Here is a 13,829-nt window from a genome sequence, read left to right as displayed (position 1 = left end):
ATCCACATCAGTTGAACATACATTCTGGGACAATTTTTTCAGTAAGGTGGTCAAGTTCCATGGGCACATCTATACCCAGATGTGGGTAAAGATGAGATATGGTCTGTGTCCACTTAATCAGAACAAAGCTCGCTGATTCCCCAGAAACGTTAGTTCCAATTTTGGAGAAAGCTTCTTCCCAACTTCCTTAATTAATATGACAAGCTGGTGACCTCCTTTCAAATACTGACTTACATAGGCTGTGGTTTAAAAAAAAACAACTAACTGAGCTTTACTGCTTGGTTATGAAATTACTTGGCTACATCATCACTTGAAAACCTATGTAACAGTTGCCTTCCCTATGTGCAACTTTGTCTCCGAGCTGTGACCTATTAAAATATCAGTATATTTTAAAAGTTATAAATTGAGTTTGATGAGTTATTTAAATAAACTCTATGCCATGCAACAAGCAACAGTCTCTGAAATCACTATCTCCCAAACTTATTCTTTTAATAGTCTGATTTTTGGAATGTAATGAGAAATGTATGCTTAAGAATGCAATTCCCACTTAATAAGGTGCTGTGTTCAGTATCTAGGTAACAGAATACTGCAGATCCAATTTCTAACCACTAGTTCAACCCCACTCTTTTCATCATACCGAAGTCAACGCTCAGAGGACTACCACCCCACGGCCAGTTTCCTTTTGTGGAAAAAAGAGACGTGGCACTAATATACAGCAGGGCTCAGAGCACAGAACAGTTCTAAGGACGGATGGAAAGCAGGTATGTGGCAAGCCAATAACTGTTAATTATCAAAATTACATTATCTGTTTGTCTTTATGGCACTTGATTTGGAAAATGAACACTGTTTAATGACTACTTGAAAAAAGGAGAGAAGCTGATGCTGTGCTTAATTGAAATGTAGTCATTTCATTCTCCTGCTTAAAGAAAAAGTCCTTTACTTCCCCAAACATGTAAACCTCCTAAGCTGATCCCTAGCAGCTTACCCAAGCCTCCTTCCTTCTCTTCACTCTCACACTCTACACACACTAAAACCACACCCATCCTCTGCACAGGACAGCCCCAGGCATCTCGCTAGCATCCAGAGCGCCACCCCACTGGGAGCATCTCTCCATGGCCTGTTTTCCCCTATTATTCTTTACTCAAAGCCCCTTGAGGGCAGAGGCCAAGTCCTATTTTAATCTGTTCCCCAGCACTTACCATAGTAGGTGGTCCATTGGGCACTGTGAGCAGCTCAAAATCCACTGTATAGGGTACACAAGCCCTCAGGCTAGAAAGGTTGTTCAGTTATTAATTATAAATGAGTGCTCACCAATTTTTTTGAACTATTTGCAGAGAGCAAAAGTCTTCCTAAAAATTCACCCCAACTGCAAAGTTCTCCTCCGTCCCTCATCTACTGCCGCCAGGATAATGTATCTGATTCCTGCAACCCTCCGGTTCAAGAATCCTCCTTGGCCCACTGCCTCCAGTCCTGGCTCCTCTGCTAAGCCCACGGCAAGTGTAACAGGAGCAGCTGCTGCTGCTCACACTTTTCAGAGCCCTTTCATGTACCTTATGCCATTTGATCCTTCACCGGAACCAGAGGAGATAGCCGGGCAGACATCTTACACTGTTTTTACAGATAAACAAAGGAGAGTTAATTAACTCTGCCTGAGGTCAGACAGGTCATTAGAGTGAGACAAGACACATCCCCAGCCCAGATCTCTCCACTAGCGCCCAAGGGCCCATGATCTCTCGTCCACTCAGATATTTAATGAGCACCTCCTATGTGCCAGAGACTGGCTGGGCTGCTGGGGGACCAAAAGCTCAGTAAGACACGAGTCCTATCCTGGAACGAGACTTGTGACAAACGCCATGGGAGAACTACACACGCTGTACTTGAGGGAGTTTCAAAACCGAAGAAAGGAAAAGTCACCACCCTTCTCAGAATTTTACACTATTGTTCATGCCACGTGAATTGCCTACCACCCAGGATAATTCTCAGGAGCATACAAACCTCTGAGGGAAGAGCGTGACTCTCATACTTTCCTGCACCCACAAAGCATCTCCAGTACAGGAGGGCACATGGTATCACAGAACCACATCCCACACGGCATTAGGTTCCAAAGCCAGTGGATGGGGGAAAACCACCTATCATTAACACACCCTGGAAGAGCCATTAACACACTGGCAACATACTGTTATACGGACATACTCTCTCACCCCATCTCCTCCCCTCCCTCCCTCCCTCTCCCCCCTTCTCAATGAGTTCTATAGGGCCAGCTTTTCCTTCAGTGTTTTGTTGATGTTCTTGCTGTTTCGTATTTTGAATTTTTAGCTCAGGACCTGATGAAGTAGTTCACATGTGTGCTGAGCACAAGGGTTATGATAAAATCCTGTCTCCCTGAAGACCAAAGTCATCCTTGGTGGGCCGAGACATCCACGCTTAGAAAGGCAAATAGAAAAGGGGGCTTTTATTCCCCACACACTTTCATTTCCCACACACTCCGGGGCATGTGCTCGCTGGCTAGAGTGGAGAGCTGAATCCTGACGCTACTTAAACAACTTCTCTTGTTTTTTTTTCTTTCTTTTAATTATTATTATTGCTATTGTTATAATTAATTATTTTTTTTACCAAGCACACACAGTTGAACACAAGTAAAACATAAGTATGCTTTGTCCCCACTGTAAATCTTTAGCCATTAGTTTAGACTCAGTTTATAGTCTGAATTATGCTAAGTGCACATGGCTGTTCCATAAATATTCATTAATGCGTTCACTAATTGCACACCAACTGTATGCCATATACGTGCATTAAATGCCGGGGAGAAGAGGGCTCAGCCACAGAGGCCTCTAGTCTAGTTGGGAAGAAAAATACAAACAAAATCATTTCATGACCGTGTAACAGCTACGTGTACAAGGTAAGACGGGCCTGGACAGGGCTGGCGAGGCTTAAGGGGACGACCCCCTCCCCCACTTCAGGCCCTGATTCAAGCGTCGCCTTCCTAGTGCGTCCGTCCCTTGGCACAGTCCCACTGAAAACTGTCAACCGTCTCCCACCACACACAGCACTCTCTGCTTTCCTTTCCTCCCAGCACTTATCCCTCTGACCACAGCTCTTGCTTTACTTTTGTCTCTCTCCTTCCACGAGAGTGTCAGCACCACAAGGGCAGGGATTTCTGTCTGTTTCGTTGAACCTCGACTCTAAAACAGTACCCAGCACATGGCAGGATTTGCGAAATATTCAAAAAGCCTTTCCTGACGGCATCCAAGGCCCCTGTCAGACTGCTCTACCCCTCTGTCCATCCTTCTTCCCAGCACTTATCAACAAGCTCAAGTCTTCTCTCCTTTCCAAGTGTTTGCTCATTTGTCCTTCTCGTCCCTCAATGGAATGGAAGCTTCACGACAAGAGGGAGTTTGCCTGCTCTGTTCACTGCTGCGTTCCCAGCACTAAAACAGAGCTGGCCCTGTTCATTTATTCCTTAAGTTTTAGCTGAATGAACGATCGTCACCACCACGACCACGGCTCAGGGTCACCAAGTACTCAGTGTATCCTGGATGGTTTTACGTGTATTCTCTCTCCAGAGCCTCACAAGGACCCTATGAGTTGGTGCTACTATTATTCTCATTTTATGGGTGAGGAAACACAGACAGACAAACAGAAACTTGCCCAAGGTCACAAACCTAGCAAAAGGAAGAGCCAGCAATTGATTGCAAGCCATCTGACTTGAGTTTTGCTTCTGATCACCGTTGAGTAACATGACGGAGCTGCACTGAGGCGGGACAGTGCTGTCATCACTTCTGGTCTCCTCTTCATCTCCCCCCACAAACCACCCTCCCGACACCTCCAAGCCATTCTCCACACAAAAGCCAGAGTGACACTTTCAAACAGCAAATCTGACACCCTCGCTGTGCTTTAAATGTCTTCAATGGCTTTCCACAGAGAGAACACACGTCAGTGCTTGGTCCCTCCAGCAAAGGTGACCAATATTTATAATAACTTCTTTAGAAAAATGATGATGTCATCTCTGGGAAAATGACAGCTTATGAAGAAAATGATGGACTTGAGAGAAATGCTATCCCTTTGAGATAAGAAATAGAAAAGGCTTATTTGATTATGATAAACTGGATCCTATCAGTAATTCCAGAAATATTTATGCAATCTGATCAGAATCAGCAGGGTAGATGTATTAAAATGGATATTCCTGGGCCCCACGCAAACCCATTAATTCAGAATCCCTAGGGATGGGTCAGGCAATCTACATTTTTAACAAGTACCCCTTTGACATTCACTGACCCAAACCTTCTCAACTCTAAGACACCAGGCAAGTACCTGCATGTTGGCAATACTGTATAAACCAGCAGTGTCAAGACTCAGACCCAGCTACCTCTGTTTAATGACCACTAATGGCTCTTGTTCAATAATAATGTTCTAGAACTCACAGATTCAAACCTGCCCAAACCCAGGTCATAGGTTTCAAAAAAAAACCCAATGCTTGGGCAGCTCATGCCAATCCCAGGAAGCCAGAACTACCACATCTGGTAAAATCAACTGAGTTAACGCCAGGTCAACAGTTTTACTACAAGACATGTTCATTCCAAAGATTATTCCATTTCTTCCCTTAAAATACACCTCCTGCCACAGCTAGGAAATTGTGAGAGAAAAATAAAAAACACAAACCATGTCTCGCCCTTAGCATGCCAGTTGACTGCTCAGCTAGTGTTGCGTGGGATTCAAAGAAAAGCAAGTCTACGCAGGTCTTCTACATTCTGAAAGATCCTGAAAAACGCTAGAGAGGAGCCTTATTCCCAAGGAAGTCCAACACCCACCCAGCCATCAACCCAAGATACTGGCATTTTGCCAAGCTTCCCTGACATTATCAGGATGGGTGCCTAAATGAATTCATTTCTGGACATGAGGTGCCTTCTGACCCAATATTAGCTCTGGGCTCCTGCAGCTGCGGGAAGAGGAAGGTCTTACCAGATATTGTCTTCTCTGCGTCCAGCTCCTCCAGCTGGGAGTCCCTACTATAAAGAGCAGCAACAATATGGAGCACTGACATCAAATCTTATGCTCAAGACTCCAACTATTTCTTTTTTTTTTTTTTTTTGCTGAGGAAGATTGGCCTGAGCTAACATCCACTGCCAATCTTTCTCTTTTTTGCTTGAGGAAGATTAGCCCTGTGCTAACATCTGTGCCAGTCTTCCTCTATTTTGTATGTGGGTCACCACCACAGCATGGCTGATAAGTGGTGTAGGTCCACACCCAGGATCCAAACCTGCAAACCCAGGCCGCCAAAATGGAGCACATGGCACTTTAACCACTAGACCACGGGGCTGGCCGTAATTTCTCCTTTTCTTTAACATGTTTTCAAGTTATTTAATTTATGCAAATTACTCAGAAAAATGTTTTCCTCCACAAAATGTAAAAAAAAAAAAAAAAAGGGTCTTGATAGAATAAAAGTCAATCAGTCCTGAAAACTCCTTTGAAAGATACAAGACTTACTTGTGGTGCTACAGCACGCTTCTAATCCGAATCATATTATACCATTTAACAAATTTTTTTGAAATTTCAGAAATGTATTTAAGTACTGACTTTTAGCTCTGACGATTTTCAAGCACTTCTGTATAAAAGAAAATGTTCTACCCTACACAGCACAAGACAGAAATTAACAATGCTTTGGAAACAATAACTGTGTATTGCACTATCCAAAGAAGTCTACAGAAGAAAACAAAATGAGTAGAAGAAAACAGCCAGAGAGTGAATTTTTCAAGACATTTCATAGGCATGCAAGCAATTTTTCACTATCCAGATTTAAGCAGGCCCATCACATAAATATCCCTTCCCAGATTCTATGTAAGGTAGGTAATAAATAGCATCTATTGTTACGTAAGATGAACAAAGCAATCCCTGGTTAGACGCACTGAAAGAAATTAAGGGGAAAGAAAGTCAGATGATTCAAGTTCGGTAAAGATAATTCAGCACTCGCTAGAGTGAAATACAGAAACATGGAGAAGAGTTCAAATTTCAAAGGTTTCTAACTTTCCAGATTTCATTTCAGTTTTCTAAGGACAAATTATAGCTTTAAAGTATAAAATAGCGAGGTCATTTATTTCCAACAGAGCTTGCTAATTTCCTTACAAGTTCCCATGCTTCCAACTCTATACCATGCCAAAGAGAAGACTGCTCTCCCCACCCACTCAGATTCCCCAACGACACTGCAGACCCTCTCAGCCGGGAAGCATGCAAGGACCCTCAAGGCTCTCTTGAACACGCTGACAGAATCTGCCAATACACAACGCAAGGACGGAAGGGTGAGGTAGTATTCCCCGGGGTGTAAAAAGGCCCCACTGGTCAAATTAGAACAGCTAAAGAGGTTTAAGACACCAAAACCAGTACTCCATCTAGACTCCAAAATTTTAAGCAATTGTCAAAGACAAAGAAAACAGGTATTAATGCTAGCATAAAACTGTTTTTTACATTCAGTGTTTATTTGTCAAATACCAACTGCTTTTTCTTTCATTCCTTTCTGTTTCTGATCTTTGCAAAAACCACATCAGTATCAAATGTCACTTAGTTCTTATTCAAACAGAGGAGAGCAGACACAGCGGCTGCACCCATGACTTAGCTGACCTGGGCCCTCAGTAAAAACAAACCTCTATAAATCACCAGATGTAAGCAATTGGGTAGTGATCACTTTAATTAATTGAACAGCTTTCCTGAAATTTACTGTATAATTTCAACCCTCCCAACGCCTTCCCAGAAGCAACTAACAATGGTGGGTTTTTCCTTAAGTTGTTTACAAGATAAAAACATTTTTAACTTTAGTGGCTTAAACATACTTTTTAAGTATTCAAGATTAAGGTAAGCTACTTAATTTTAGAAATTAAAAACATGCACATTCTAAATACTACCTTTAAATGCTGGAAGTCAAAATTATTCCAAAACATCTCCAATGCATGAATATAAACATGTTATCTGCCCTAAAAATACAGAAAACTTAACACAATTTTAATTTTATTTGAAAGCTCCTATTTGCAAAATGCCATCAACGGTATTTCAAACTTCAATCACAAAATGTAATTTTAGCTGTATAAAGCTGCTATTTTGACTTGATCTTTCTGCACCTTGGCTTCCACTGCGGGCACCGCACTTAAGAGGATACTCCCAAGTCTTATTAGCAGCTCCCATTTCTCCTACAAAACAACTCCGCTCATTCTCCAGTAGGAACTCTGTCCTACCTAATCCACGGATTGCAGGCCAACCATTGAGTAACCCCAGAATTAAAGTCCTAGTCGACAGAATATAACCAAATACATGTCTCTAATGGGCAAGGGCGGCTTCTCTGAATCTTGGAGACCAGTTGGGCAATGATGGCAAAGTGTGAAAGCAGGCTGTTACAACGATACTTAAAATTGAGGAGAAAGAGAGAGCTGGAAAACAAGTCCACCCATTTAAAGAATGCTTCTCCGTTATCCACTGAAGGAAGCATTCATATTTTGCTCATAAGATCTTTGCTCTAGACCAGATGGAACTGCTACCCGCGGTCCTTGCAAACACACGTGAGAAATCCTGCCAACATTCACTTACAAGGAGAGAAGTGTAATATTTGCCGAGACTGGTCCTAGATTTGGAATGGTCTCCAATTCATTGTTGTTCAGTTTCCTATAAACGCCAAAAAAGGGAAAAAAAGCTGATTAGGTAATCTGTAATTCATAGAGGTGAAAAATTTATAAAATTATTTAAAGATACCTCCCAAGTTAAAAATTTTAAATAATTTATTACAATGCAAATGTTCTTTACAGTTAAACAGTGTGATGGGTTGTATATTTTATTCAAACCTCAAAGAGAAAATCACTAAGACTCACACTTCTCGAAGGCTCTGAAGGTGGCTCATGGAACTGGCCTTGATGGAAGACAATCTGTTGTGACTTAAATCCCTGTGAGAAAACAAAAATAAAATTATAAGCAGTTTCCAAAAATCACTAATAGTCCCTAATGATGCGCAGGACAGAGTGGGTTTACGAAACATCTCTATCAACACTAGTGACAACATAAGAAATAACCGGTCTATCCTGTTCCATAAACTTGATGGCAACCCAAACACCAAACTCAAAAATACAAACTCTGAGGACAAAATTAGTTTAGGAGGCTGGCAGATTCAAATGCTTTCAGCCCACAAACGTTTTCGGAGATGTGTTTTGGCACAGGGTGAACAGATCTTTTGTGAAGTGGCTGTTTCGCTTCACCCTCCCATCCCCTCCCATCCCCTCACCTCCAACGTGATATGATGAAGTCATGGCTTACAAAAAGTGGCTAATTAGGCAGGCTGCTGAAACTAAAACCTCTAAAGAAACCTTTTCATTATCATGAAATTAAGCACCAGTGTCCTTATTACAGTCAAACAAAATAGAAATTGCTTTTCACAGATATTTATTTCCCTGGGTTAAGGCACCAAATTATTTAAAGTATCATTGTGCGTGCATGTGTGTGTATGTATGCATGTGTGCATGTGTGTGTGTGTGTGTGTTGAGAGCATTGAAAATAACCTGAACCCTCTGCTTTCCTGGCTTTCCCAAATCTCACTATCTGGCAATGTAATGTATAATTTAAACCACATCAACCACCTAACAAAGTCAAGCAGAGTGTACAGAAACCTGTGATCAGATTTCTTTTCAATCATTAAAATAAATCTGCTTCTTACTCAAAGACTCAATCTAACTTAGTAACAATTTCCACAGGACATCATTTAAAACAGAAAAAGCAAAACAAAACTCCTACATGTGAAATAATCTAGGCTAGGAAAGTCATCTCATTCAGCATTTAAGATTCAAAATATGAAACAAAACCCAGCAAATAGTTTGTTATATTCCTTATGTGTCAGTCTACATACTGAATATGTACCTTCAAAATGGGTGAATGAAATGAAATGGTTGAACAGCTACTGAAAAACAGGCCAACACACAGTATGTCTTAAAGCTCTCCCACTGAAAGAGATTAACTAACCCTTACTAATTTAAGTCTTTCAGTGTTTAGAAATGAAGATTTTTAAATAACCAAACTGGATCGGAGAAAAGCACGAACCATTTGTTATACACATAAGTATGCCCAAAAAAGAAGAGAGAAAGGCAGGGAAATCACATCCAGAGAGGCAGTATGCCTTAGTGCATGTCCATTAGTTAACAATTAGAAATAAGAGATCTTTCATCTTTGAATTTTTGTTTTGAGAATAAACCTGGATTTCTCTATTTCACCTAAAAAAAAATCTGCAAAGGTTTTATTTGAAACATGTTTGCCTAAAGACCTACCAGACAGTAACAGACATGAGTAGATTTGTTCTGGTAGAGTTATAACACGAAAAAAAATCTGGCACAGTCTTTAAACTATAAAAATCCTGCAATTACAACCACTGCTGTGCATGCTCACCACGCTGGAGCCAGACACTTTCCCTCACAGCCCAGCTCACGTCCATCTGGAGTTCATCAAGGAAGCCGTGAGCCCAACAACTCACGTTAGGATTCAAACAAAACCTGTGTGCTTTCTGCACCACAGACAGTCACAGATTTCCCACAGGGTTTAAAAAACAACCGAGGCAAAGAGTCCTTCACCTGGGAGGTGGCCTGAATCAACAGAAAGGCTCACTTGGACCCATTCAACTAAAGCACACTGAACCAACATGCCATGGCATCTCCCATTGTTTCAAGTTTTAAAAGGAAAGGGGGACCCGATCTGGCATTTACATTTAATACAGGTGATTTTCTTTTTAATTAGAAAAACTAAGACGGCACTCTCCACTTCATTTTAAGGATTATTTCACAGGGCAATCCTGTGAGAAAAGAGATTTGAGTGCTTAACTGTTTTTTCAAACAGTAATGGGATGAGAGCTCCAACAAAAGGCCTTTAAAATGAGAAACCGCCTTGAGAGAACAGTGCACGTGCTGGGGGCCACTTATTTCGGATGCAGAAGCAGGAGCTGGCAACCTTAAATATTTCAGTTATTGCAACACACTTCCATTCCTGAGTTTTGTGTACTATTAAAACCACATTATATGTGGGAGAAAAAAAAAATCACCCCTTAAGTGACTTTTACTGCTAAATACTTAAAGCCATGAAACTTTTAATGCACCTAAATTTAGATTTAATACAGTTTACGTTTCAGAAACGATTACTCTCCAGTTAAAGGATGTCACATTTTCCTAAATCTTCCTTATATTGTTTTTACGGCTAGACCATTAAAAACAAACTCAAGTTGGACAATATCGATGCTTTCTTAAACCCATAAGAACAGTCAATCAGGAAGGCAGAGTCTTCACTTTTAAATGTCCAACACTGACTATCTTCCCCAGAAAACCTTTTGAGAAGGTTTTCTGAAGTGAGCTTCATAAATGGGAAAGGAGGTGACGGAGGGAGGTGTTAACTGTTTACCCAGAACTCAGCTGGCCAAATACTTGAAAATCAAACTCTATGTGGGAGACAGCAGTCTCTCTTCCTGCATATTAGCAAGAGAACAAATATCTATGAAAATAATTCATTTACAACATTCGGTTCCAGCTCTCATTTTCTTCCTTTTAGCATTTGGAAATCTGACTTCCAAGTCCAATTGTAAAATGCAAATCCAGCCCAGCTTCTTAATCAATCCCAGTGGGGCCTGAGGAGCTGCTAATTCAGCAGAAATCTGGAAAGCTGAAAAACAAGACGGCAGGCTGTAGCTGTTTTAAGACATGGATCCAAAGTGACTCATAAATCAGCCTGCTATGTTCAAGTTTTAGTCTGGAAAATATAGAAAAGCAGCTGTGAAAACCATAAGGACTATTCCCCACCCCAGCCCCAGTTGGGGGACTGAACAGAGGATTTATAACATGCAGACACCAAAGAGCCACACCAGCAGTGTGTACCTTCCGCACTCTCGCCTGAGCTCAGCTCACTCAAACATTTCTATGTGATAAGATAAAGAATCCTGAAATTTCAGCGAGATTTTAATAATACTGAAATTCTCATTGGCAACTGAGTAACTTTTCCCTCTTTTGGCGAAGTCCCACATTCTCAGGACCACTAGATTCAGACCTCTTGGGAAGCACAAGCCATAACTCTAAACGTAAACTCAAGCCTGCCTTTAAAGGCAGTTGTAAGCAACACTTCACATAGTTGCTGTTTTAAGAGCCACTTTCCTTAAAGTACTAGAAGTTACTCTGAAGGGAGAACTAACTACAATGTTATTATTTTACAGCTCAAACTATTCAACTTTTCACACATGGGATTCCTATGGCAATAAACGACAACTGAATAAAGTGAAAGACACATACACACATGTATCATAGGTAGAGACACCGATTTTTTAACTTGCAAGTTCAACAAATAGAACAAAAGATACACTTCTGTTTGTCTTTGGTAGCACAAAAGGTCTACCAAACTTTCTGAACAGTGCTCTCGTAAACTAATCGTAAGGCAAACTTTCGCTATCTTCATTACCTAAGGAAAAGGAAGTTGAGATACGGCGAAGAACAATAGCATTTTTCTACTTATTTCTGAACTCGGAAACAGTCGACTTAAAAGCCTTTCTAACTATGCAAAATTAAGCAGCAGCTTTCTTATGTCTCCCGTTCCAGACACCAAGGAATAGAGAAGTTAAAGGTCAATTCCAGGTGTCTCACTTCTTCCCAAGGTGGAGAGACGAGACATCTAGAACTTGAGGCACAAACAGAAAAAACACTTACGATAAAGAATTTAGCCACATGGCTTGGTGACAACTACAAAGTTGGTTAAAAGTCACACAAGCACAAGACTGACAGAGCTGTCCGATGAGTGATCACAGTGGGGCTTCTGACAACAAACCTAGAGCTTATTTATACAAGTGGAACTTATTTTCACATACATTTAAGGAATGTGGCCTTGTATCAAGACAATTTACTGCTAGCGGAAATGTAATTAAAGATTGTGCTAACCAAATAAACTGTAATTTGTTTTTAGTGTGCCACCAAATTATCTGCAAAACAAAATCCTAATTAGGTCAGCTACTTTTAAGACAATGTTGAAATAGGTATCAAACCCCTTTTGGTTTAACTCAACTTCTAATCAAGAGCAATACAGTTATTTTTTAAAGACATCCAAATTCACAAAAAAAGGATACTGCATGCTGGCAGGACCCAGCATGCCACCTGATACTGAGAAACTACTGAATATAGGTAGATTTGCTGAATGATCCAGCATTTCTAAACACACCCCAGGAAGCACTAGATTCGTTTTCTTCTTCTCATCCCTCTATTACTCATAGGTGTTCACCTCCAATCATTCAAACGTTCAGTCCCATATGTTGTCAATAGAGCCATTCACATTTCATGAACAAGGCAGCATGACCTCCACTAGAGGCAGTTGAACAGAATTAGCCACAACTAATTGAAAGTCTTCCTGCTTTAGGTTAAAGCTCTTATCTCTTTCTTCAATTGTAATAAAAACTACTGAATGAGACATTCCATGACCGGAGATTAAACACCACTCTAAAACTCTCTAATTCTACCTTTCGATTAAACTAAAGTTTATTAACACGAAGAACACGCTTTTGGCGGCCAACAATCCTACAATTCACAAATAAAGATTCTGATTAGCACAACGATTTAAGAACACAGTTTCTTAAACTACTGACCAAACTTTCTATCCCTCTTATGAGGGCGTTAGGATAGTTGACCAGAATTATTTGAAGAACTTAGAATTTCCATTGCAATTCCGCCAGGCCCAAATCTAAGGATTAAAGATGGACTGCACTTTTATTGCTTTTAAACAGGGTAACTATTTAAAAAAAAAGAAAAAAGAAAAAAAGAAACACAAGTTTACACGAGTCCTCTAATTTTAACAAAACTAACTCTGGAAGAGAATAAGGAGACGACACTTGGAGAGAATCAGCCTTTTCAACTAAACTACACTTTCTTCCTTGTTCTTCCACGCAGTTGGCAGAGATCTCAGGTTTTCAGACTTCACAGTTGGCGTCCAAAAACTTGCATAACAGCACCCAGCGCTCTCTCCTAAACCGTCTGGGCGCGCTGAGAAGCTACAGAAATCACGCCCCTGGTTCGGAAAACTCCAACTCCTTCCCTTCCACACCTACTGATCAGTCCTCCCAACTCCTTACCAGAACGAGGAGGTGTCACAAAGCGGTCGAGGAGGGGGCTTTATGGAGTTTTCTAATGCGAAATGAAGCACACGGAAGGGAACAACAAAAGATGTCGACCATAGTTTGGAGAGTGACCGAACTCTGTTGAGGGGCCTTCCCAAAGCAAAGGAGAGCGTTTAATGACTAGCTCGGAGCAGGAAAGGGCCCTGAACCACTCAGGAAGTCTAGGGGAGCCAGCGGATCACCCTCAGAGGCAGAACTGCCAACGCCCGGAGTCCGCCGGCGACCACCTCTCCCGCCGCATCTAAACCCCCGGGGCGCGCTCCAGTCGCAGGATGTCGCCTCTCCGCTGGAGTTGTCAGGGGCTCCCTCTCCTCGCCCACCTGCGGCAAGGCGGGGCGCGCCAAGCGCCCACCTGCGCGGCCCGCAGGCCCCGGGGGAGGGAGCCTGGGGCCCCGACGGCTCCTTCTCCAGCCCCACGGAGCGCCGCTCGAGGCCTGGGCCCGGACGAGGAGCTGCCCCGGAAAAGGCTGCCGCGCGCCCCGGCCCCTCGCCCCCCGCCCGCACCAGGAATACTTACAGCCGAGCGACCCAGGGCGGGAGCGGCTCGGGCAGGCGCGCCAGCCCCCGGCGGCTGCAGTCCAGCAGGTCCCCGAGGCAGCGGCAGGGAGCGGGGCACGGGCGCTCGGCCGCCCCGCCGGGAGGCTGCCCCAGCGGCCCGCGCCCGCCCCGGCGGCCGCCCTCG

The 13,829-nt window shown here is 42.4% G+C and overlaps 1 protein-coding gene across 1 annotated transcript in view; it reads right to left on the bottom strand.

The window, feature by feature from the left end:
- Positions 1-13,829, bottom strand: part of LRIG3 (leucine rich repeats and immunoglobulin like domains 3) — a 55,321-nt gene that overhangs the window by 31,196 nt on the left and 10,296 nt on the right. The window contains exons 2-3 of the mRNA XM_046665982.1: positions 7,848-7,919; positions 7,570-7,644 (exon numbers count right to left, since the gene is read on the bottom strand). Of these exons, the coding sequence (XP_046521938.1) occupies positions 7,570-7,644; positions 7,848-7,919 (147 nt within the window). The remainder of the gene's footprint in view (positions 1-7,569; positions 7,645-7,847; positions 7,920-13,829) is intronic.

Source organism: Equus quagga, chromosome 1 (assembly GCF_021613505.1).
Source record: "Equus quagga isolate Etosha38 chromosome 1, UCLA_HA_Equagga_1.0, whole genome shotgun sequence".
In the NCBI taxonomy this organism is placed as follows: domain Eukaryota; kingdom Metazoa; phylum Chordata; class Mammalia; order Perissodactyla; family Equidae; genus Equus; species Equus quagga.
This window is presented reverse-complemented; position numbering and strand designations above follow the sequence as displayed.